Genomic DNA, 26,116 nt, shown 5'->3' on the forward strand with positions numbered 1-26,116 from the left:
GCAACGCGGTAGCCTCGCTAAAGTAGCTGTTCCAAGATGGCGGCCTCAATGTGGTCTGTTTCATCAGGGCTGCCTCATCGTGGTTGCCATTCCAACCTGGCTGTCCCCATCACCCAGCCCCAGGTGACTAAGCCCTACAGGAGGAGGAAGGCGGAGCTACAGACTCAAGAAGGACAGACATATGGGAGTCCAAGACAAGACTATGATCTTCTCATTGATAACTCGGGAAAGGGAAACGTGTTGGGGGAGGTCTGGGTTAGGACCCAGCAGCCAGTTATCTTGGCAGGTGGGAGAGAGCGCTTCACTGCGGCACTGTGGGGAGAAAACAGAAAAGGGTGGTAAAAATGCTTGTCCCACCACCACCCGCCCCCGCCCCCGGGCCTGTGCCCACTGGATTTGCCTGACCAGCACGGGGAGCAGGTTTTCCCTTCATCACCTAGCTCGGCACCTGGTCAACCCAACTCCATACAGCCCTGATTCCTATAGTTTTGAACCCCAAACTGGGACATTCTGATTACAGAGCAGCTGCTGGAGACCAGCCGTCACTGGAATCCTGAAGTAGGGGTATTTCTGAACGGATTCAATAGTTGATAAGGGGGACGGCAGAACCCTAGGAATTATCAACAGGTCGGCCTGGCAGATCAGCGCCTCAGAATGACAGGCAGGAGGTGCTTGGAGTCATCCCTCTGGACGCTTTGCTAAGGGTCTGCAGCCCCTTCTGTCTCCTGGGCTGTCGTCAGAGCCAGGGAGGGACTCTGGAAGCCCCTATGAACGTCAGTCGCCTCTGAGGGACTTGGTTAGCAGCCTCCCCGCGAGTCTTGGCTGGTGGATGCTTGCTGGACTGAAGCCCAAGGCAGAGGATGCAAGGAAGAGCATTCTGGGTCGAGGGAAAAGCATGTGCAAAGCCCCAGGAGCAGGAGACGGCACAACCAGTTTGTCCAACCGCCAACTGCTCGGTGTGGCTGGAAAAGGGGGGTGCTTGAGGCTGGAAAGGGGCTGGGGGTGGCAGAGGCAGGACCATGACCCCAGGATGAAGGGTTCCGGGGCTGCTGGAGAGCCCTGTGAGCAGGTCAACTGTGGATATGGGCCAGGCACCCTCTAGGGCCCGGAGGCGGAACCGGAGAGAGAGACTGGAGGCCCTGAGGCCCGAGAGGAGGCTGGGGCAGAATTCAGGAAGGAGGACAGCTGAGGCTGGGGCTGTGGGGCAGAGAGGTGGGGACAGGAGGGGGACAGGGACAGGCTTTGGAGGGGGCTCATTTTTCGGGGCTCCCACAGCCCCCCCATCCTCTGCCACTACCCATGTTTCTTTCAGTGCTGTGCCACACACCTCCCCAGGCACACTGGAAGCCTTAGCGATCATTTGCTAAGTTCTTCTCGCCCTCATTCACCTCTTATTTGCCCCTCAGCTCCTTTGGAAAACCTCAGACTCCTGCCCAGGCCGGGTCAGGCTCTCTCCCTCCCCCACCCCTACAACACCCTGAACTGCCTTCCCTCCCCCCCTGTGTCACCCTGAAACACCCTGCTGGGGTCTGAATCGGCTTCCCTCCCCCCGTGTCACCCTGAACTGCCTTCCCTCCCCCCGTGTCACCCTGAAACACCCTGCTGGGGTCTGAATCGGCTTCCCAGTCATACTCGCAGAGGGCCCGGGTCTGCCTAGGCTCTGGTCTCAGCCCTGCTCAGCACCGGCCTCCCGTTAGCTTGGTAAAGGGAGTGGACGAGGGTCGGCAGGGGTGCGCTGGGGGCCGCCCCACGCTCACTTCGGACTTCCAGCTTGCACTCGGCCAGGGCCTCCCCCAGCTCGTTGACGGCCAGACACGAGTAAGTCCCCGAGTCGAAGGAGGACGGGCGGCGGATGTTCAGCGTCAGGACCCCCATGTAGTTGTTCATCAGGAACCTGGGATCTCCGCCGATTTCCATCTTGTTCTTCATCCAGACCACCTTGGGCTGTTGAGGAGAGTGGAGAGGAAGCCATGTGACAGAGGGTACCCTGGGAGATAGCAAAGTGGGCCTTGGGAGGCAGATTTGGGTTCCCCTTCTGGCTGTGCCACCTCCTAATTTTGACTGGCTGACCTTGGACGAGTCACTTCTCCTCTCTGACCCTCAGTCTCCTCTTCAGTAAGAGGAAGAGCCCACCCCTTGTGGTGGCCCATAGGGCCCTGCATGATTTGGCCCCATTACTCCTCTGCCCTCACTTCCTACCCCTTTCTTCCATCTGCTCCGCCCACACGGGCTGCCTCACTGTCCCTCAAACAGACCAGACAGGCTCCCACCTCAGGACCTTGGCACTGGCTCTTGCCTCTTCCAATACTGCTCTCCCCTCCTCTTTTCACCTAACCAGTGCCTGCCTATCTTTCAGGTCTCAGTTCCCCTGTCACTTCCCGGGTCCTAGACTGGAACAGGAATGCCCCACTTTACACTCTCACACTGCCTGCATTTCCCTAGCACACTCGCCACCCTTTATAATCTTATAGTCATTTGTGTGACTTCGAATGCATGGCCGTCTCCCCCAACATACGGGAACTCCTTGTTCAAATCACCAGCACATAGAAAGCCTCTGAAAACGTGTGTTGAATGAATGAATGAATGATGTAAATAAATGAAGCAAATGAATGAGCTGAATAAATGAATGGATGGAGTTAGTGAATAAAGCAGTAGACAGCGGGGATGGCGGAGGTGAAGGAAAGAACCCACGGGATGCCTACAGCAGCTGACGCTAAAAATTGGCAAAATGTGTCAAAAGGGCCAGGCAGTCAATATTTTAGGCTTTTTGGGGCTCTGTGGTCTCTGGGTCATGGACCACACACAAACCATTAACGTGAAAGCAAGATAACAAAACAGAAAAAGAAAAAAAAACGTTTTAAAAATTATTTATCCCCTTGGGGTCCAGTGGTTTGGACTCGGCGCTTATCACTGCCAGGGCCCGGGTTCAATCCCTGGTCGGGGAACTAAGATCCCACAAGCCACGTGGCACAGCCAAAAAAAAAATATCTTAGAGAAACCGGTGGAGGCGGATTTGGCCCGAGGGCCGTAGTTTGCCGGCCGCTGGTCTAGGTGGGTCCTTGGAGTTCAAGGTTGCAAGTGTCCACATTCCCAGACAGTAGTCTGGAAACCAGACAGGGCAGGAAGACGCCAAGGAGCCCTGCAGGTTTAGACCCCCTCCGCCCCAAAGGTTCTGTTTTTGAGGGAAGTCAGTGTAGTGAGCTGAGACTTGGGCTCTGGTTAGAGCAGAGAGACAGGAAATGGGTTAAAAGTGAGCAAATCCCACGAGCAGAGAGAGAACTCGGGGGGGAAGAGCCCGTGTGGCGGGCAGGCAATGGGGCTTCACCTTGATGATGAATTCCCCACAGGGTTACACATTACACACACTACGCGGGCACGCGCGCGCACACACACACACACACACACACACACACACACACACACACACACGGCACCTTCGGGTAGCCTCTGATGGCGCAGTTGAGAGCTGCAGCGTAACCAGCCACGACCACCCGGTCAGGTAGAGGCGTCAGGAACTTGGGAGGCGTTCGGAAGTCATGCTCCTTGTACTCAGGCATTTTGAAGGTGACACCTGGGGGAGGGGTGATACACCTGTAAGGGGACTGGTCTTCACTGTCCCCGGACCACTTCTCCTCCAGCACCAGGTGCCATCAACTCTGAGTGCAGGGAGGGAGACTATATCTAAAATAGATAACCAACAAGGACCTACTGTAGAGCACAGGGAACTCTACTCAATATTCTGTAATAACCTATACGGGAAAAGAATCTGAAAAAGAACGGATATATGTATATGTATAACTGAATCACTTTGCTGCACACCTGAAACTAATACAACATTGTAAATCAACTACACTCCAATTAAAAAAAAAAACAAAAACAGAGAGAGAGAGGGGGAACTGGGACTGGCCCCCTCGGAACGGTGGCAGTAGCCATACCTGTCTTGAGGATGCAGGCCGTGTTCTTGGAGACGCCAGGCGAGTCGCTGAGCCCACAGATGTTCTCGCTGTAAACTCGGAAATAGTATTCGTTGCCCATGATGAGGTCTGATACGGTGCAGGAGGTTTGCCGGTTGCGTTCGTAGACGTTGAACCACTCCTACGGCATGGGGGACGGGGAGGGGCCGGGAGAGTCAGGGACACGGACCCAAGCGGGCGCCTCGCTCATAAAACCCACCGTTCCCCAGCAGCTCTGTTCACAATGGCCGGAAGGTGGGAACAACCCAGGTGCCCATCAGTGGGTGAATGGACAAGCAAAACATGCCCCATTCAAACCAGGGACTGGTAGGGGACTTCCCTGGCGGTCCAGTGGTTAGGACCCCATGCTTCCCCTGCAGGGGGCACAGGTTCGATCCCTGGTAGGGGAACTAAGATCCTGCATGCTGCACGGTGCAGCCAAAAACAAAAATCAAACAAAATAACACGGCCTAGGGGCTTCCCTGGTGGCGCAGTGGTTGAGAGTCTGCCTGCCGATGCAGGGGACACAGGTTCGTGCCCCGGTCCGGGGGGATCCCACGTGCCGCGGAGCGGCTGGGCCCGTGAGCCATGGCCGCTGAGCCTGCGCGTCCGGAGCCTGTGCTCCGCGACGGGAGAGGCCACAACAGTGAGAGGCCCGCGTACCGCCAAAAAACAAACAAACAAAAAACAGGCCTAGTACTCAGCCACGAGAAGGACTGAAGCATGGATACCTGCTACAATGGGGATGAACCTGGAAAACACGGTGCTGAGTGAAACGAGCCAGACACAAAAGGGCCACAGAGTGTGTGACTGTGTCCATAAGAAATGTCCAGGAGGGGCCGATCCACGGGGACAGGAAGCAGATGGGGGGTTGCCAGGGACTGGGTGGGAGGGAAAGGGCAGTGGCTGCTTCACGGACAAGGGGTTTCCTTTTGAGGTGATGAAGATGTCTTGGAACTAAATAGACGGGGTGGTTGCACAACACTGGGAAGGGGCGAAATGCCACTTGAAAACGGTTAATGCTACATTTGGCTAGAGGAATTTTACCTCAGTAAAAAAGAAAGCAAAAAAAAAACAAACAAAAAAACAAAAACAAAAAGAAAGCAAAAGAAAACCTATTGAAGAGTTCCCTGGTGGCCTAGGGATTAGGATTCCAGGCTTTCGCTACTGGGACCGGGTTCAATCCCTGGTCGGGGAAATGAGATCCCTCAAGCCGCCCGGCACCACCAAAAAAAAGAAAAAGAAAATCTGTTATGCACCAAATCTCAGCCAAAAGGCTTTCCTCCCTGTCCCGGCCCATTCTCCCAAATTTCCCGGTGCCTCAGTTTCCCCAGCTGGGAAATGGGAACAACACACCTGCTCTGACAATCTGGCCAGCTTTTCTCCCCCCAAGTCCACTCCACCCCGGGCCCCTCTAGTCTCTCACCATGGTTTTCTTGTCGGCTTTCTGGACAAAATACCCGGTGATCTCACTGTTGCCGTCATCCTTGGGGGGCTTCCACTCCACCAGCGCGTTGGTGCCCCACACCTCCTTCACCATCACGTTCTCCGGTGGCCCTGCCTTTTCTGGAAGATGGGGCGCGTGTTATAAGTCACCCCAAGCATCCCTAAAGGCCCAGTGCCTCACCTCCTCTCCCCTGTCCATCCCCACACCCTCTGATCTCTCTTAGGCTTTTTCCCACTCCCATTTCCTCCCCTTCTGCCCCACTGCCACCTCACACCCTCCCCGGTTCCAGTCTCTCCACTTTCCCCTGTCCTGGGTCCTCCTCATCCCCTCCCATCTCCTCCCCTCCCCCCTCATCGCCGCCGCCTGCGGGCCGCGCACCCACGACCCGGATGTGGATGGTGGCCGTGTCCTTCATGTTCTCGATCTGCACGCTGAGCTCGTACTCCCCGGAGTCTGAGCGGGCAGCCTCGCGCACGAAGAACACTGTGTCGAAGTCGCTGGTGTGCACGAGCACGTGGGAGGTGTCTATGGGCGCCCCGCCCTTGGTCCACGTCACCTGCGGCCTCGGCTTTCCCTGGGCGGCAAGGCGGGGAGGGCGGCGAGGTTAGCCCGGGTCTCACCCGCCGAAGCTGACCCCTCACCCCTGCCCCACCCCCGACCCCAGCTCGACGCACCTGGAAGGGAATGACGAGGTTAATATGCTCCCCCACTTTGCGGATGTAAGTCTGGCGGAGGTGGCGGGGCAGCCGGATCTTGGGTTGCTCTGAGTGCACAAACCCAGGGAGGGGCTCAGCGCCGGGCAGAGGGACTCGACGGAGGGACAGACAGACCAGGGGCGATGAGGTTGTCGGGGGAGGGCCTAATGATGACACCAACTTGGTCTTTAGGAGAGCAGAGTCGGGGGTCAGGAACCCTCACCCACAATCTCCTGGATGGTGACCGGCTGGGCCAGGGTGGCCGGCTGGCTGCGCCCCGCGATGTTGACCCCAACGACGCGGAAGGTGACTCTGGCTCCTGTGGGGAGGTTCTTGACAGTGAAGCCACAGCGCTCCACCAGTTCCGTGTTAGCAGGGATCCACTCGTCAGCTAGGAGAGAGGAGCGAGGCTGGGGATCTTCCTTCAAGACCTCCCTAGGTGCCCCTCCGTTTGTGTCCTTTCAGCGCCTAGGGCCCCACCACAGTGAAAATGTGCAGCTGACATTTCTGGAGCATTTCTTATGACCAGGTTGGAGCTAATTAATGGTAGCGCATTAACTCCTGCCTCCATTCTGTTATCCCCATTTTAGAGATGAGGAAACTGAGGCTCAGAGAGGGTAAGGGGTTGGGGGTGGTAGTTACAGACAGCTCCTCGGATTTCCTGCTTGAAAATGGGTGCTTTTCCATCGTGGTTTTATTGCCATGGGTTGGTGAACCAGAGTGAGTCAGACCAACAGTCAACAGAGTGAACTCTAACAAAAGTATAATAGGTTCTGAAAGACAGATTGGGGAGGGGTGGGCAAGGGTAGGAACTGGGTAGAGAGTGCTGGGAAGAGAAAAGGAAGAAATTGACCAGAGACCACCCTTCCACCATTTACATGCATCCCCAAATCCTGTCATCAATGTATCCCGTCAAAATGGATACTGCTTTCGCCATTTTTAGACGAGGAAACGGAGGCTTAGAGGTTTGCCCAAGGTCACACAGTTACAAGGTGACAGGATTGGAACCCACATCTGTCTGACTTAAAGCCTGGGATACAGTGTCAGAATGACCTTGTCTGTCTCCCCAGTGAGAGGACCATGTCGGAGATATCCCCAGAGCCGAGGCACTGGGCCTGCCATGGAGTCAGTGCCCAATACATGTTTGTTCCGTGGAGGACTGAGAGTGGGATGTGTGGAAATATGGATAGGAGGATGGACAGATAGATGGAGAAACAATGCATAATTAGACGGTTGGATGGTCATATAGGCAAACGGATGGATGGAAAGAAGAGAGGGAGGGAAGAAACAGTGGTGAAGCGATAGATACATGGATGAAAACAATGTTACTGGATGGATGGATAGTTAAAATGATCCAAAAAATTTCCAGATGGATAGAGAGGTGGTTGGATGGATGACTGGATGGGCAACTGGAGAAAAAGAAGGAAAGAAGGGAGGGAGGGAGGGAGAAATAAGAGGTGAAAAAGAAGGAAGGAAGGAGGGAAGGATACATGGATGGAAGGATGGATGGATGGATGGATGAAAGATTGGTTGGATGGGTAGATGAATGGATAACTAGATAGAACACAGGAGGAGCAACATAGGTAGAAGATAAATACTTGGATGGATGGATAAAAAGGTGTCACTATGTGGAGGATGGGTGTAGGGGAGGGAGAGAGGGAGGGAGAGAGGACAAGCCGGTCACTGGGGGCCTGGCTTGACCCATCCCATCCCAGGGATTCAGGCAGGCACAGACAGAAGGGCAGTTCGCTATGGCAGAGATCTGTTCCTGCACGGCCCTATTTGCAGGCCTCTGGACCAGACACCCACCGGGACTCTATGTGTGCCACCGCCCCCCACCAGGCCAGACGGGGTAACTCACAGCCTTCCACGCAGTACTCCACCAGGTACCCATCGATGCCACCTGCCCCAATCCTATCTGGGGGCCGCCACTTGAGGGTGGTGGTGGTGTCTGTCACATCCTCCACTGTCAGGTGCTGGGGTTCACTTGTGGGTGCTGTAAGAATCCAGGGAAAGGGGAGGTGGGGGTGAATGAGGGCTCAGGGGTCAGAGCTGGAGTCACTGGTCAGGAAAGGGATCAATATGGTGGGCCAAAGGTCAGGGAGCAAGGATGTGGCATCACGGGTCATTAAAACAAGATCTCAAGGAATCGTGAGGTCTCCAAGGGCAGGGGCAGGTGTCTGTGTGGTAGGTCAGAGGTCAATGCCATATTCGGGGGACAGCATGGAGTCTAGGATCATAGAGGTCGGTGGCTGTTGTACTGGGTCAGGAAGAGGTCAGGAGGATGCGTGGGGCTGGGGGGTCAATGTCTTGAGTTGTTGGATGAGAGGGGACAGACGTCAGCGGAGTCAAGGGAGTAAAGGCCAGGGTGTAGGGTTAGAGATCAGTGACGGGCAGGCCATGGGTCAGAGGTGGGCGGGGGCTCGGTGAGGGTGCAGAGAGACATCACCAATAGGCATGAAGGGCTTGGTGTTGACGCTGGGCTGGGAGACCCCAATGGCGTTGACAGCAAAGACCCGCATCTCGTAGAGGATGCCCTCGATCATGTTGGTGGACTCATAGGTGGTCTCCGTGAAGACCTCGAAGTTCAGCTTCATCCAGTGCTGAGAGCCCTTCTTCTTCCGCTCCAGGAGGTACCCTGGAGGCCCCCGCAAGCAGAGAGAAGTGGGAAGTCATGGGGAGGCCTGGGGTCCCAGCTCAGCTGGGGCAGTCAAAGGCACATCAAAAGGTCACATGACTCTGAGAGGTCTGAGGCCGTGAATCTTGAGTTGATCTCAGGGTCACAGAGCAGTCAGAGGTTACCCGTCATGGGGTCAGGGATCAAGAAGGGCCACAGGTCATGAATCAGGGCGTAAGGAGTCACAGAAAATCCTAGGCTGTTAGCCAAAGTGAGGATTCCCAGGTTGCTGGGGAGTAAAGAATGATAGGGAAGGCAAAAGGGATTGTGAGATATTGAAGATGGAAAACCGAGTTTCCGAGGGTGGTCACTGAGGATGCTATAGGGACTCTTGGAGGTCAAGGAGAAGTCAGGGGACGGGGAGGTCAGAGGTCATGGGCACTGTGGCACACGGGCACTCACCGGTGACCATCTGTCCCCCGTCATACTTGGGTGGCTCCCAGACTAGGGTGGCCCAGTCTTCTCCAACCGATGTGACACGCACAGCCTCCGGGGGATCTGGGACATCTGGGGAAGGGGAGGCAGGATGGTCAGAGGACACCTCATGGCCTCGGGGAACCCCCCCTGGCTCAGCCCCCTTGCTCCCCTCTGCTCACCCACAACCCGCAAGAAGATGGAGGCCACGTCCTCGCCGACGGGGTTGGTGACCTTGATGGTGTAGCGGCCCTCATCAGCTCGCTCCGTGCTCTCAATCACGAAGCTGCTGGTGTCTGTCTGCTTCTCGATGTGGACCCTGCCCTCGGTGCCTGAGAACACCTGAACACAGCCCACCAGATGGCCTTTTTCTACCTCTCTCAAAACCCAGACCAGCCTCCACCCCTCCCCTGCCCAACAGTCTCCAATGGCTCCCCATGACCACACAATACACAGGATGTGGACCCAGCACAAGTGGACCTGCTGGGTCTGCCCCCAGCCTCATCACCCCCCTGCCACTGCCCTCCTTGCCTTCCAAACACCACCCTTCATTAAAAACACCAGCCTGTCTCATCCCCAAGATTTTGCAAAGCTGATCCCCAGGGCATGCAATGCCCTGACCCACTTCTCTATCTGCTATACCGTTACCCATCCTTTAGAACCCACCCAGAAGTCGCCTCTTCTGGAAAGCACTCCTGGATGCCCTCAGCTGAAAGTGACAGCCCACTTTGACTGCTATGACAGAATCCTCATAGCTTCTGGTACCTCCCTTTCTCTCAGCCCTGATCACCCTGAACTGTGACTGTCTGGGCACGTGTCTGCCTCTCTCCAAAAGTGAAGGCTCCAGGAAGGCAGGGGCTGCATCTGATTCATGGTTGTATCCTCAATGCCTATGCAAGAGCCTGACATACAGGAAACATCAGGGGGTGTTTGCTGAGTGAAGGAATGAATGAAGATTGAGTCAAGTCTATCCGTTTTACAGAAGAGGAAACTGAAGCCCAGAGGAGAGAAGAAAAATTGAACTGTTTCAGGGCCTGGAACATACAAGATGAAAATATTTGTTGGATGGATGGATGGATAAGTGGGTTGATTCATGGATAAATGGACAAATGGATTAATTACTGGACGAATTCATTAATCAATCAATGAACTGATGAATGGAAAGATGGTTAGATGGATGAACTAATGGATGGCTGGACTGATTGGTTGATTGATTAATGGGTTAATGGATGGATGGATGAATGGTTGGAGCACTCATCTTGTGCTAGGCCAGAACCATGTGGTGAACAAACATAATCTCCAATCTTCAAAACAACCCTCTGAAGAAGGAATCAAATTCCTCATTTTACAGACAATGAAACTGAAGCTCAGAGAGGGAAACCAGCTTGCCTAAAGTCACCCAGCAGAGCTGAGGGGGAGAAGTCAGGGCACAGGGGAAGCTCCACGTACCTCATCCTCCTTCATCCAGGTGGCGACAGGAGGGGGCTCCCCTGTGATGGACACGTCCAGCCTCAGCTTGTTTCCAGCCACGACCACAATTGTATTTTCTGAGGTCTTCCCCGAGAAGTCCAGGTGGATCTTTGGTGGCTCTGGTGGCAGAGGAGAGATTCTGGGCAACTTGGGAGTGGGCAGCTGGGCCCTCCCAATCCCCTCCAGAGGATCTCCTGAGAAGCTGGCTTCCAACAGCCACAGAGAACTAGCGGTCCAGGTCCCCTGCCCCTCTGCCCTCAGACCCAGGAGTCCAGGCCCCCAGCCTAAGGACCACAGCAGCCTCTGGTCCCTACCTTGCTTGGGGACGTACTCCACCGTGATTTCTGGAGGACAAAGAAGACTGATGGTTAGGTCTATGGGGCCCCTTATCTCCCCCTCACACCCCATCACCCTGGGACCTGAGGGGTTGGGAGGTGGATCCAGGCCCATGGCTGTCCCTCCTCCCACAAGCACCTGCTGTCACCCCCAGCGTACAGTTAGGGAAACTTAATCCTGAAGGGGGTTGGGATCTGGGAGGGTGGATGCTATGGCACCCAGGGAGAGACAAGGAGGTATCCTCACCCAGGAAGTTGAGTGTGGCCGAGAGGGACAGGGCATAGCCGTCGGGCACAAATGTGTAGTCTCCCTCATCCTCAGGGCGAACATCATCAATCGTCAATCTGTGGAACCTAAGGGGAGTGGGGGGGTGCAGGGCAAAGGTCAGGCCAGGTCGCCCTGGGGACCACCGCGGAGAAACACGTGCCACAATGCGATCCCCGTGCTCAATGCAATGCTAGTGCCTGGACCCAAATCTCGCTCTGCCCCTTACTAGCTGTGTGACCTTGGGCAAGTCACTTAACCTCTCTGTGCCTCCGTTGCTTCATCTATAAAATAGAGGTAATGTTCACAATCTACAAGGGGTTGTTGTAAGGCATTTAGAAGACTCCCTGGCACCTGGTAAGTGCCCTGTAAAGCATTAAGATTAGTTCTCAGCATTATTGACACCATCAGCAGGCAGGGGCCTTACACAGAACCCAGAAAAAGTCTACGTCTGCCAAGAGCTATTATCAGGAAATCCACAGGGGCACGATGTTCTGCTGGCATCACAGTGGTTCTCGGCATTCTGCAGATTACCAGGTGTTTATCTCAGGTGTCCACGTGCTACGCTTTGAATTCCAGCCCCGTTTCCCTAGCTAGATGGCCTCCCCGCCAAAACTGACTGTTTGCAAATATAGTCACAAGTTTCCTGTCCTGTAGCCGTGACCCTTGCAAGGAGACCTTGCCACCTGTGACCTCCTTTGCCCCATAGGATATAGTGGAAGTGACACTGGGACAGCGCCCAGCCCAGCCCTCAGAGGCCCTCTTCGCTTCTGCTCTCTCTCGGGACACCTGTGTTGGCCACGTGAATATGCCAGGACCAGCCTCCTGGGGAATGAGACGTCCCACGAACCAGAGTGGAGGCAGCCCAGTTGACCCAGATGAGGGCCTGAGGGAGCCCAGGAAGATGGCCGTCCGAGATCAGCCAGCCTCCCACCAACCCTGAGACTCACAATGAAATAAACCCTTGTGTTTTATTGTTGTCGTTTGTTTTTTCGCAGTCCTGCATGGTTTGTGGGACCTTAGTTCCCCGACCGGGGATTGAACCCAGGCCATGGCAGTGAGAACAGAGTCCTAACCACTGGACCGCCAGGGAATTCCCTAAACCCTTGTTCTTTTAAACCACAAAGTCTGCAGACCACGTCCGCGGTCCACTCCGCACCTCCCGACGTGGGACATGGTGATCCTCTTGCTGGGCCGCACCTCGACTCCATTTTTGTACCACTTGCCCGTGACCTTCTCATCGGACACCTCACACTTGAACATGGCCTGTTCTGAGGCCTTCACCGTCACATCTGCAATGTCCTGCAGGACCTCCAGCTGTTTCTCTGGATGGGGAGGGAAGGAGATGGGGCCATCAAACTGTGGGCAGTCCACAAAGATTCGCGAACACCCATTATGGGCCAAGCAGTGTCCCAGGTTCTTGGGATTCTGGCCGTGAAACAATCTGTGGGCCTCGTGAGCTCACGTTCTAGTGGGGAGACAGACAGTGAATGGGAAACACATAAACCAATAACTAGAGGGAGCGATGAGGCCTGAGGGATGGCAGGGAGGCCGCAGAAGGCTCCCAGGTAGAGGGCACAGCATGTGCAAAGGTCCTGCAGAGGAAAGCAGGCTTGTTGGTTTGGGAAACAGCCAGCAGGCTGGTGCGGAGGGAGCAAAGCAGACGTGGGAGACGGCACAGGCAGGACACATCCCGTGGGCCATGGAGAGCACTTTGCATTGACTCCGAGTGAGGTGGAAACTGCTGGAGGGTGTTGGGAACATGGCTGCGATCTGACTTACATTTTCTTTTTAATTTTTTAAATAAAACAATGCACTTGTATGGCTTAAAAATAAAATGACAAGAGGATGTAGATATAGAGCGGGAAATCTCTCACCCACCCACTTCCAATCGTACCGGTCTCGATCCCTTCTCCAAAGACACCATAGCCAGTTCATAGCCAGAAAAGCAAAGATGTACACACAGTTCATTCCCTTCTTTCTTCCTTCCTTTCTTTCTTTCCTTCTTTCCTTCCTTCCTCCCTCCCTCCTTCCCTTGCTTCCTCTCTTTCCCCTCCATACAAATAGTGGCATATTTGCTTCTTCACCTAATAATACATCTTGGAAACCCTTCCAAATCACTAACTAAAAATTATCCTTTTTTATGGCTACAGAGGGAACTACCATCATTTATCTAGCCTATCAATGACTCGGGCTTTTTTTTTTTTTTTTTTTTTTTTACTTTTTATATTGAAAATATTACAGACTCACAGGAGTTTGTGAAAATAGCACATAGAAAAAAAAGGGGGGGGGAATAGCACATAGAGTCCCATGTACCCTTCACCCAGTTCCCCCCAATGGTGACATCTCTCGTAACAGTAGTCCACTATCCAAACCAGGAAACCGACATGGGTCCAGTCCTGTGAACTAGACCACAGAATGTGTTCAGTTTTCACCACCCGACATTTTACAAGGATCACTCTGGCTGGAGTCGGGGTTGAGGCACAAGTGTAGAAACAGAGAGCAGTGAAGAGGCTATTGCCACAGTCCAGGGTATGAGGGGGGGGATGGAGACCTGGGCCAGGTGAGGGCAATGGAGGTGGAGGGAAGTGGTGAGATTCAGTATCCTTTGAAGGTGAAGCCACCGTGATTTGCTGGTGAATCAAATGTAGGGTATGAGGCAAAGAAGGAGTCAGGGACAGCTCCAAGATTTGGGGCTTGGGCGACTTCGAGTGGCGTGTTGAAGCATGCACGGTGCGGCTCCCTGCCCCACCGGGAGGCCCCCTACCTTCCACGATGAGCTCCGCCTCACACTGGCCGCCATTGGTCATGACCTGGTAGTGACCGCCGTCCGCCAAGGTCACTTCCGAGTAGATGAGGATGTGACGCTTCCCATCCTTCTTGAAGCGGTACATGGACTTGAAGGAATCCTCCCGCGTCAGTTCCACGCCGTCTTTCATCCTGGGTGGAGGGGACAGGAAGGGGGGAAGTGAGGGGCCCGCTTAGGCTGGAGTCTGATGTCAGAGGTGAGTGAGGGGCCAGACAGACAGTCCTGAGCAGGAATCAGGAGTCAGAAGGGAGATCACGAAAAGGAGGAGAGACAAAGGTTGACAGAGGTGTCTAGAATGGATGGATCACAGGTGGGGGTTGGGGAGAAAAAGAGGAAGAAGAGGTGGCAGGCCACAGGTCTCAGTTGGAGGTCAGGAGACACAAAAAAAGGGTCATGGGGAGAGGTCAGAACATGGAGGAAGTTCGGGGTCACAGAGAGATGTCAAATATTGTGGCCTCAGTAAATGGTGCTTCCCTGCTTGGGCCAGTCCTCCCACTTCACTTCTACCTCCTCATCATTCGAACCTCATCTCAATCATCACCTCCTCCAGGAAGCTTTCCCTGACCTCCTGAGTCCTTTTCTCCTATTAAAAAGAGGTTATAGCATCAGTTATTGATCCTCTGCGACATCAGTATTTGTCAAAATAGAACTTTGATATTTATTTGTGTGATGACTTTATTAATGCCTGTTTCTGTCTCCAACACACACACACACACACACACTCCACCCCAGCAGTTTGCCAGATCATAAACTCCACAAGGGCAGGTGCCATGTTAATATATATTCTCTCCATTTTCTCTCCAATACATGGAAGAGTGTCACCACACAACAGGTGCTCAATAAATACTTGTTGGATGGGGGAATAGATGTAAGAATGGACGAATGGATGGGTAGACGGGTGAGTGGGTGGACGGGTGGGTGGATGGATGGATGAATCAATGGGATGGATGGAGAGATGATGGATGGATGGATTGGGGGCTGGGGAGATGGATGGATGGGTACATGAATGAATAGTCAAAGCATGGATAATTGGTTGAATGGGTGAATAAATAACTTAAAGAATCAGAAATAGCAGGGATCAGGAAAAAGACCTGGAAGAGGATGGGATGGGGAGAGGTCAGAAGTTTCAGAAAGAGGTCATGGGTGAGGATCAGGCTTTATCGAGAAAGGCTGAGGTCTCCTGGAAACTACCGGTTAAAGGTCTGAAATCTTCAAGAGAGGTCCTGGGGCTTCCCTGGTGGCTCAGTGGTTAAGAATCCGCCTGCCAATGCAGGTGACATGGGCTCGAGCCCTGGTCCTGGAAGATCCCACATGCCGCGGAGCAACTAAGCCCGTGCACTACAACTACTGAGCCTGTGCCCCACAACTACTGAAGCCCGCGGGCCTAGAGCCCGTGTTCCGTGACAAGAGAAGCCAGGGCAGTGAGAAGCCCGCACACTGCAAGGAAGAGTAGCCCCTGCTCGCCTCAACTAAAGAAAGCCCGCGCGCAGCAACGAAGACCCAATGCAGCCAAAAATAAATAAATAAAATTTAATTTAAAAAAAAAAGAGAGAGAGAGGTCCTAAAGATCAAGACTGAGACAAAGACACTGTGGGCATTTGTATGGAGATCAGGGGTCAAGAGTCACTTACCACATGACTTGGGCACCCTCTTCTGACACCTCCACTGCCATTTCTACCCGGTCACCCACAAACACCTGCTGGTCCTCGAGGGGTGTGACAATCAAGACTGGGGGTTCTGTGGGGCGCGGGGCGACAGGAGGTCAGTAGTCTCAGGATCCCCTCCAGAGCCCCACTCCCCAAGCTCACGCCCAAATCCCGGCCTCACCTCTGACGAAGACCTCAGTGAAACACTTCTCATCTTTGACGACGACCTCATAAGCAGCATCGTCCGCCAGTGTACACTTGTTGATGGTGAGAATTCGCTTCTTACCAACATTCTCAAACACGTACCTGACACAGAAGTCTCAGCTCAAGCCAGGGCATGGAGGAGATTCTGCATCCACCCATCTATCCTCAGGACAAGCCACTCCCTCTCAGAGCCAAATTGTGTGGGAGGAGATCAATGGTCCAATTTCTAGTATTTACGTAACCACAGCAGAAATACTAACCGTCCACCCATATCCGTCTTCTTCCATTTAGCAGGGACACACAGCGACCCACCTAGACAACTACATTTCCCAGCCTCCTTTGTGGCTGGGCGGGCCTCACCACTGAGCTTGGACCGACGGAATGTGAATGGATGTGATGGCATAACTGCAAGGTCATCTGTAATTTTGCGGTGCTTGTTCTAGACTTCTCTCCTTCCAGCTTCCTGTCTGATAGACGCACATGTGCCCATGACCCGCTTCAATCATGCAGATGAGGACAACACCACAAGAAATGGTGTAGCCAAAAAATATGGAACCTGCGTCTAGCTCAATCCGCCAGAAGTATCTTTCTCTCTAAATTAATATGTTCTGGGGACTCTGTTACGGCAACCTAACCTGTATCTTTTTTTTGTCTTGTTTTGTTTTTTTGCGGTACGCGGGCCTCTCACTGCTGTGGCCCCTCCCGTTGCGGAGCACAGGCTCCGGACGCTCAGGCTCAGCGGCCACGGCTCACGGGCCCAGCCGCTCCGCGACATGTGGGATCTTCCCGGACCGGGGCACAAACCCGTGTCCCCTAGCATCGGCAGGCGGACTCTCAACCACTGTGCCACCAGGGAAGCCTAACCTGTAACTTAATTAACATAATTTTTATCTTATCCAAAATGCTCGTGATGAGAAATTTGGAAAACACAGCCAAGGGGAAAATAATAAAAATAGAACGCATCCATAATTGTATCATCAAGAGATCACAGCTACAAATATTTTGGCCTCTCTCTTTCCAATCTTTTTATAGCTAATCTACATGCAGATTAACATTTTGTGAAGCGGAGATGAGCACTGTGCTTCCGCACGTGACACTAATCTGTTTTTTTCTTTTTTTAACATCTTTATTGGAGTATAATTGCTTTACCATGGGGTGTTAGTTTCTGCTTCATAACAACGTAACAATAATCCTGAACAGCTTCCCGCGTTAGTATAAATTTTCGAATATCTTTTTTAGTGACCGCACAGCACCTGAACATGGAATTGTATGTTTTGGTTATTTGACGTTTTGCTACAGCAGCAAATGTTCCAGTGAACATCCTTGCAGCTAAATATACATAACCATGACCATGCTCTTATGATAAATACCTAGGCTTGCACGATCTAAAGGTTTTGCGGGGACTTCCCTGGTGGTCCAGCGGGTAAGACTCCGCTCTCCCAATGCAGGGGGCCTGGGTTCAATCCCTGGTCGGGGAACTAGATCCCGCATGCCGCAACTAAGACCTGGCACAGCCAAAATAAAGAAATATTTTAAAAACAGATAAAGGCTTTGGAATACACTGCCCTTTTGGAGATTTGCCAATTTACATTCCCACCAATAACATGTGGACCTATTTCTCTATGTCTTCTCCAGCACTAGGTTTTATCATTTTTTGGGGGGGGGCTGCACCCCGGCATGAGGCATAGAGGGATCTCAGTTCCACAACCAGGGATCGAACCCGCACCCCCTGCAGTGGATGCACTGTGTCTTGACCACTGGACTGCCAGGGGAGTCCAGATTTTATCATTTTGTAAAGTTTTTGCCCATTTGGAGAGCAGAAAGACCGTTGGTGGGGTTTTTGTTTGTTTGTTTGTTAATATTTATTTTATTTATTTATTTGGCTGCGCCGGGTCTTAGCTGTGGCATGCGGGATCTTAATTCCCTGACCGGGGATCGAACCCGGGCCTCCTACATTGGAAGTGCAGAGTCTTAACCACTGGGCCACCAGGGAAGTCCCAAGACCGTTGTTTTGACTTGTGTTATTATTATTGGTGATGGTGGTTTTGTTTGCAAGGTTGAATATGTACTTAGTGAATTAGCTACTTGGGTTTCTTCTAACTGAATTCCTGTTCTTCATCGCCTTTGTCTGTTTTTCTACCGAGGTATTTGCACTTTTCATATGGATGAGGGAGTGCCCTTTCTGGGTTAAGAGTGGCCAGCCTTATTTCTGGATTGTCTCTCTGGGACTTGGATACCCCCCAACCCGGGGACTGCCCCTCTCACATACTTGCTACTTGGTTTGATTTCTTGGCCGTTCTTGAACCACTTGAGGGGAAGGTCTGGGTTGCTAATCTCTACCACCAACTTGATCTTGTTGCCTCTGTCCACTTGGTAGGCTGGATCCAGCTTCTTCGTGAAGGCTGGAGATGGAAGGATGCAAGAGGGATGGAGCTGAGAGGTTCTCACTGTCCTGAGCTGTCAAGTCTCCCTCCCCAGACCACCAAGGTCAGAGAGTCTCCTGTGAACTTGGAGGCCCCTGAGAACTGGCATCTCTATTACTCCTCAGATTAGGACCTCCAAAAGATAAGTCCAGGGTCCAAACATCAGATACCTACGGTGCTGGAGTCCCTATGGGCAGGGCCCGTCTCCCCTCAGACCAGCACTGACCTGCACTCTTCTTGACCTCGACCTTGGCCTTCTTGAGTCGCTTCAGCATGCCCCGGAGGTCAGTGATGCCATACTGGAAGGCAATCCTCTCATACTCGCTCTTCTTTGCCCCTTTCAGGAGCTCCCAAATCTCAGGCGGGATGCCTAGATCATCGTCATCTTTCTTCTTTTTCTTCTCCTCCTCAACCACCTGCCTGAAGGTGGAGAGAACAGGCCGGGGCCACCAGGGAGTGAGGAGGTGAGGGTCTCCCTCTGCCTTCTCCACTCACTTGCTGTGTCACTTTCTCTCTCTGGGTCTGTTATTCCTTATCTTGTCCCACCTGAACCATTGCCCCAGCCTCCTCCCTGGCCTCCTGACCTCATCTCATCTCTTCACATCCAGTCGGTTCCCCATTTGGCCCCAGAGGGCTATTTCTGACCCCCACATCAGATGCCACCCCTTCCCTGCTCAAAACTCCTCCATAGCTCCCCATTGCCCTCAGGAAGAAACCCCAGCCACTCAGCCTCGAAATCACAACCTCGCCCTCTGTCCCATCACACTCCCACAACTATCCAAACCACCCTACTTGCCTTTTCCTGAGCACTCTGGGCTCGCTCCTGCATCCCAGCCTTTGCACAACGTCTTTCCCTGCCTGGATGACCCATCTCCACCTGCTCTTCAATCCTACAAATGCTAGTACCGAAGTTCCCTCCTCCATGAGGCACCACCTGTCCTGCCAGCATCTCAGTTGCCCTCACTCTGAGCTCTCACAAGGCCCTCGTGGGACCTTCTCTCTGACCACACTAAACAGTCGTGGTCTGTGTCTGTGTCTGCTGGATCAGACCCATCTTCCCAAGGCAATGAGCGACTCAGTGTCAGGGAACCAGTCAAACTTCTCCCTGTCCCCTGATCAGGGCCTGGTAGACGGGAGGCCTCAGAAGATGTTTGATGAGTGAGAGAGAGTGAACCTCTGGAAAGAAGGAAGGAAGGGGAGGGAACAAAAGAAGGATAGATGAGTGGGTGAATTTGGGGGACATATGAATATCTGGATTGATGTACAGAGCATTAGGTGGGGAACTGGTAAATGCGTGGAGGGGTCCATGGATGGCTAAGTTGATGGATGAATGGGTCAATGGATGGGTAGGTTGGTAGGGGATGGTTGGCATTAAGACAGGTGGATGGGTTGATGGAGGATGGCTGGGTAAGTGGGTGGATTGATGAGTTGGTGGCAGATGGCCGGGTGAGCAGTTGGGTGAATATGTTGATGGAAGATGCCTGGGAAGATGGTTGGCTGGGTAAAGACAAACAGATGAATCTATTAGTAGATGGAGTTTCTGGGGATTTGGTTATGGAGGTAGTTGAGTGAGTAGAAGGATGGATCCGTGGACCAGCAGATAATGAATAACTGAGTGATTGGACAAGCATCCTGTAGAATAATATGAAATTGCCAATATTCAATCATTTTTTACCTACAGAATAGCAACTTCATATAGATGAGTCTAACAGAGAGCTATCTGGGAGGACGGGTGTGCCGTTGAAGAGGTGAACAGTTGACAGAGGAAAGCCTGGCTAGATGGGTAGGTGGATGAGTAGATGGGTGGGATGTTGGACTCAGTTGAAAGAGAGATACAGGTGCAGATGGGAAGGTGGATGCATGGTAGACAGATGGCTGGTGGAAACGTGGATAGATGGGTGCCTCGATAGATGGGGAAGTGGATGATGCAGTAGGTGGGTGAAGGATGAATGAATGGGTGGCTGAGTGTAATGGCTGATGCATGGATGGACAAGTGGGAAGAGGCGGGTAGATGAATGGATATGTGGGCAGATGGATGGGCGGTGGGCAGGTAGGTGGATGCGTAGATTCGTAGATGGATAAATAGGTAGCTGGTTGCCTGAATAGACGAGTGGGCAGACTGATGAGTGGGTGGGTTGGTTGGTAGATGGATAAATAGCTGGCTGGATGGATGGATGAGTGGACAGCCTGGTGGGTGGGTGAATGGACAAGTGGATGGATGGATGGTTGGTTGGGTGACCAGGTGGATGAGTAGGTGAACTGGAGCCTGAGTGGACAGGAAAGTGGATGTGAGGACGATGGGTTAAAGGGTGGGTAGGTAGGAGAATTGATGGGCAGATTGTTGGTTGGGTGGGGCTGTGGGTAGGGGTGTGGGTGAATGGGTGGTTGGGTGAACGGACAGGTGGCTGGGTGGGCAAGGAATGGGTAGATGGAGGGGAGGCAGAGTCCCGGGATGGCAGTGGGGAAGCAACGGGGGGCAGGGGGGCCTCACCCACCACCCTTCTCCTCCTTGAGGCCCCATCTCCCCTTTCTGTGCCAGGCGGGGTGGACTCACCTCTTCTGCAACAGGCTGCTGAAATCCAGCTCACCTTTGTCTTCCGGCATCTTTTCACCCCTGTGGCCGTTGAGAGGGAGTGTGAACCCCATGGAGGTCCCGACCCTCAGACTCACCCTGGGTCCCCACTCCTTGCCCTCCCTGATCCTCCCCTTCTCCCACAGCTGCCCCTCCCAAGGGACACCCTCCCACGGTCCTTGGCACCAGGACATACTCCTGCCCCTCCCCAGGGTCCAGGGTCACTTACGAACGCTTGAAGCTTTCTAGACTCTGCCCAGCGGAGTCCTGATGGGGTGCTGGGGAGAGGCAATGGGGGAAGGGAAGGTGAGCTTGGAGGCAAGGCCTGATCTAAGACCAAGAGTGCCCACCCCGGGCCTGCACCACCTCCCCCAGACCCCTTTTCCTCCATCTCTTGGGCCAGCACACCCTCTCACTTGGGCCTGGACACCCTCTGCTTGTAGACGCATTTCCCTGGCTGCCATGCACCACCCTCTCTCAGCGGCCTGTATCCCCCTCATACCTGGGCCGGCTGGCCCTTCTCCCCGGGGCTGGGCAGCCTCATTCCCTGTGCCCTCCATGTTTAAGTCCCCACACAACCTGGGCTGCAGATACCCCAAAACCTGTACACTCTCAGAGTTCCATACACATGCTCCCAAATCTGTGTAGCCTCCCATCAATCCTGTATACCCTCACCCTAAACCTGTCCACCCTTAGACTCCCCTGAAATAAACAGTAGACAATAAAATGGAAATTATACTTTAAAAAAACAAAAATCAAAAAAAACCTGGGACACCCTCACTTCCCGAGCCCTTACTGCCACTTTCTCAAGCTTGTACACTGTGACCCTGGAATCTACATAACTCACCACCTAAGTTCCACGTGAACACCCCCAAACCTGGAACCTTTTCACCCCCAAATCTACACCTCCTCACCCTCTAAGCCGGTAGATTGTCTACCCTATTTTGAACAACCTGACCCCTGCCTCTGTGCTCCATCTTCCGAAGACCTGTGCCCGCCTTGTCCCCACATCAGTATACTCTCCCCACACCTGGCTGACAGATCCATCCCCCCAACCAGACCCAAGACCTCTGACCCCCACCCCCGCCAGCGTACCCTCCACATCAATTTTGAAGGTACAGCTGTCACAGATGTCCTTGGCTTTGACCTCGAGGCGGTAATCCCCGCGGTCACCCAGTACCACCTTCCTGATGTGCAGCTCCAAGGTGTATACCTGGGGGCCAGGCCAGGGGTATGGGTGCACATGTCCGACCCCCAGTGCCACCCCACCTCCCCCAGAGCCCACCTCACAACTCTGAGGGCCCCCAGGAAGGGCCAGCTGTCTCTTCCCATGCCTGGACAATCTTGGCCTCTGGGGGCCTGCGTCCCTGACCCTGAGAGCTCTCTGGGCACGCACACGCCGTGCCCAGGTGCACCCTGCCCCGGCCCAAACATTCTTCCCTCCTGCCCGGCACAACCCCTACCAAGCAGCTCCACACGATCTGATCTCCAGCCCTGGCCCACAAGCCCTCGAGTCCCCACAGGGTCCTCACATTGCTGGCAGAGTCGTGGGACTCCTTGAAGGAGAATCGGGCCCCACTCTTGCTGTCCAGCTCCAGCCACTTCCCCTTGAACCACTTCATGGCTGGTTTGTCCGGCAGCTCTTTCCCGTTCAACTTGGCCAAGATCACGGCATCCTTTCCTGGGCGGGGGTGGAGGGGTGGGAGAGAATGGCCAGGCAGGAGTCATAAGACTCTACGGAGAAACCTGGGAAGCCGGGAGACCCCAGCCCCGCCTCCCTCAGACCCAGGAGCCCAGCCCCCACCCGATCCTCCCCGAGGCACCCCTCACCAGTCTCCACCGACACAAAGTCTGGCTTCTTCAGGAAAATGCCCGTGGGCTCCTCAGCGGTGGGAGACTGGTCCTCAGGTGGGGCTTCTGCTCAGGAGACAGGATTAGGGGGTCTGAAGCCGGCCAGGGAGGGGACGGCAGGCCACTTTGGGGGCGGGGTTGAGAGTGAATGAGGGACCCTCTGCTCAGCAGTCAAAGACCTTGGGGCACAGTGGCTTCTCCTGACCTGGGAGAGATCACGCTTCATCCAGGTAGCTGCGTGACCAGGTTCCCCGCCCCTTTGGGCCTCAGTTTCCCCATCTGTGAACCGGATGGTCTTAAATGGGGCTTTGGGGTAGGAGAGGATAGACTGGGGCATTCAGAGCTGGGCAGGACTCGGTGATGAATGAGCCAGTTGCTGTGGGCTTGAAGGCCAGGCTGAGGGGCTAGGCTCTCTCCTGGAGGCACTGGAGAGCCAGGGAAGGCTGTGAGCAGGGGAGGGCGGTCAGCACTGGAGCTGTGGGGAGGGTGGGCTAAAGGAGAGAGAGCGGGAAGGTACAGAGGGGCCAGCGGAAGCTGGGGGATAAGGTGCCAGCTTCTGCCCGGCCCTCTGGAACACCATCTCACCTTTGGGGGGCTCTGCACGAGCCTCTTGAGGCAGGGCTTCCTTGGGAGCCGGTTTGGTGGCATCTTTGTCTGCGGGGGCATTTTTGGCCGCTGTGAGGCAGGAGATATTCACAGTTGAGCATGTGCTCAGCGTTCCCCTCTTCCAGAACCCAGGAGTGCAGGTCCCTGGGCCCCTCCTCCTTCGGAATCTGGAGTCCAGCAGTCCAGGTGTAAATTTATCTCTAATCCCAGAGTCTGTGAGATCCGGTTCCTCCTTGCCCCAGGCAGGCCATGCCCCAACCACCCAGGCCACCAGGCTCTGACCTTTTAGGTCTTGGAGGTATAATTAGCTCTTCCCCTGGGCTGGAAACTGGATACGCGTGCTGACCACAGCATCTTTCACCCGTCCTGCCTGCTGGCACCTGGCCCGCTGGGGCCCCAGCTGCGGCGAGGGGCTGGACCACCATCCCTCAGCCTGGTTGGTTTGGTGCCAGCGGACTGGACACCCCGGGAGGAGGGGTCCTCCCTGGGGGCTTGTGTCTCCTCTGTTCACTGCCTCATAGAGAGAAAGCCCCAACCGAATATAAAGAAATGCCTCCAGTCCCATTCAAAGAAGGGCCCCAAAACTGCACATAAAGAAAGGCTCTCCAGCCTCTATATGGAGAATGTCCCCTAATTCCTACACGGGGAAGCCCCAATTCCCATTGAAATGAGGTCCCCTCAACCTTGTACAGAGAAGTCTCTCCTCACCACACAGAGAGGAACCTCTAATACCTAGGCACATGAGGACCTCATTCCCCTGCAGCGAAAGACCCCAATCCTCACTCAGAGAAGTGACCCTGGTCCCTTCCCAGAAGACCCCATCCCCAAATGTAGAGGACCCCAAACGCCCTGCAAAGACTCCGCAGTCTACAACCACAGGACTCCCATCCTCAACGAGAAAAAGGGACACAAATTCATAATCAGAGAGTCTCCATCTGCACCCAGAGATAAACCCCCAACTCCCTACAGAGAAAGGAACCCCTACCACCCCACAGGGAAGGGGAAACCCCCTCCCACCTAACACAAGTATGGGACCCTCCTATCCCACACAAGGAAGGGAGCTCCTCCCCACACAGAGAAGGCACCCCATTCTCCCAATCCTATGGAGGGAGAAGCCCCCAGTCCCCATTCAGAAAACAGAATCGCGTCTCCACATAGGGAGGGAGTCCCCAAATCCACCTGGTTTTTCCTCAGGCATGTCGGCGGACCCGCTCCCTCTCCTCTGACCGCAGCTGTGTCCCGATGGGCCTTAAGGAGGACAGGTGGAGCCCTTTAAGGAGTCCAGAGACTCCCAGGAGGCCCTGGGAGGCATCAGACGCGCCTCCCCACCCTCCCCTGCAGCCCCACATTCCGCCTGTGTGTTCGAAAGGGCGAGAAATAACAGCTGGACAAGGAGAGATGGCTGAATGCCAGGTCCCCAGGGAGGAGGGGCTGGGGTTCCGACACCTGGGTCCGAGGGAGGACGTGCCGGAGGCGGGTGACTCCCGGGTCTGAGGAAAGGGGGCCTGAGGGCCTGGACTCCTGGGTCCAGGTGCAGAAGGGACCTGGAGTCCAGATTTTTGGGTCCCAGAGAAAGAAGGATGAGGGCCTGGACTCTTGGGTCCTAGGCGGAGGGACTGTAAAGGACTGGGGTCTGAAGTGGGTGAGGGCTCTGAGCCAGAACTCCGGCATGGGGGTTGAGGATGGTGGGGAAGACAGGGTCTAGAAAGCCATTCTTAGTATCTGCAAGTCAGGAGTTTTCGGGAAACCGGAGCCGGGAGGGAGGGTCCGGTTTCCCAGGGTAGGCAGGATGGCCGCGGGGGAGGCGGGGGGGAGGTCTCTGTGCCCGCAGGGAGGGCACTGAGTGTCGGGGACTCCGGAGTCCCACCCCCGGGCGTGGGCATACATGATGGCTTGGGGCCCCGGCCACCTGGGACCCCGGATTGGCCGCGGCCCCTCGTGGGACCGCGCCCTGCGGGCTCCCCGCGATGGTTCCCGGAGCGGGCGCGGCGGGCACCGGAGGCGGGGGAGGAGGCGGGTGCCCCAGCGGGGTCGGGTGGGGAGACCGGGAAGGCCCTGGAGGGCTGCCCAGACATTGGCGCCCTTCCCGGCAGGGGTGCCTGTGGCTTCCGAATGGGGGTAGTGGTGGCCGGACGCGGGGGTGGGGGGAGGTGAAGGAGATGAGGGGATTGCGGGAGGGTCTCCAGGACACCAGGTGTTTCGGAAAGAAGGGCGAGGTGGGTGTGGCTTGGAGTTAAGGCGGAGGGCGGGCGGGGAAGTAACGCCGGCTGGAGGACCCGGTGTTATTGAAGACAAGTCCCTCACCGTTTTCTTCCTGCCCATCGCCAACCCCCACCCCCCCAACCCCACACTCACACCATTCTTTTCCAAAACCCCCTAAGAGCTGGAAAATTCCCCGCCTCCACCGAGCGCGGAGCCAACCCGAAGGCAGCCCCCTTGTGACGTCATCGGTTGCCAGGCAGACTGCTGCGCGGCTCCTGCGGGCCCAGCAGGTTGGTGGAACGCCTGGAGAGCTGGGAGCCTCGCTCGCTACCCGCGGGCCGTATCCAGCGAGAGGGGGACAGAGATCCGGCGGAGGGCAGAAATTCAGAAACGAGGGACAAAACCCAGACGGAAAGGGAATCAGGAAGGGGGTGGGGAAGAACTCCAATCGTCAAGAAGAGACGGAGACAAAAAACTGAATCGAACCACCAGTGCCTGCATCTCAAGCCCTGACCGCGGCCTTCAAGGTTCGGCCTGGTTTGGCTCT

General features: G+C 54.6%; 1 protein-coding gene across 1 annotated transcript; it reads right to left on the reverse strand.

Annotated features, from left to right (window-relative positions):
- Positions 1–182: 182 nt before the first annotated feature.
- On the reverse strand, positions 183–24,627 carry MYBPC2 (myosin binding protein C2). Its single transcript, XM_032612636.1, has 28 exons — positions 24,547–24,627; positions 23,347–23,436; positions 22,741–22,827; positions 22,443–22,591; positions 22,006–22,123; positions 21,140–21,188; positions 20,893–20,952; positions 18,565–18,758; positions 18,185–18,317; positions 15,893–16,017; positions 15,697–15,802; positions 14,024–14,196; positions 12,416–12,581; positions 11,239–11,345; positions 10,971–11,000; positions 10,636–10,775; positions 9,369–9,528; positions 9,175–9,279; positions 8,545–8,733; positions 7,957–8,091; positions 6,319–6,486; positions 6,075–6,163; positions 5,779–5,974; positions 5,380–5,519; positions 3,936–4,095; positions 3,435–3,571; positions 1,758–1,944; positions 183–312 (listed from the first exon to the last, which is right to left on the reverse strand). The coding sequence occupies exons 1-28, from the start codon at positions 24,563–24,565 to the stop codon at positions 302–304; spliced, it is 3,423 nt and encodes a 1,140-aa protein (XP_032468527.1). The 5' UTR covers positions 24,566–24,627; the 3' UTR covers positions 183–301.
- Positions 24,628–26,116: the final 1,489 nt, after the last annotated feature.

The sequence above is a fragment of the Phocoena sinus genome, chromosome 19 (genome assembly GCF_008692025.1).
Source record: "Phocoena sinus isolate mPhoSin1 chromosome 19, mPhoSin1.pri, whole genome shotgun sequence".
Classification (NCBI taxonomy): Eukaryota; Metazoa; Chordata; class Mammalia; order Artiodactyla; family Phocoenidae; genus Phocoena; species Phocoena sinus.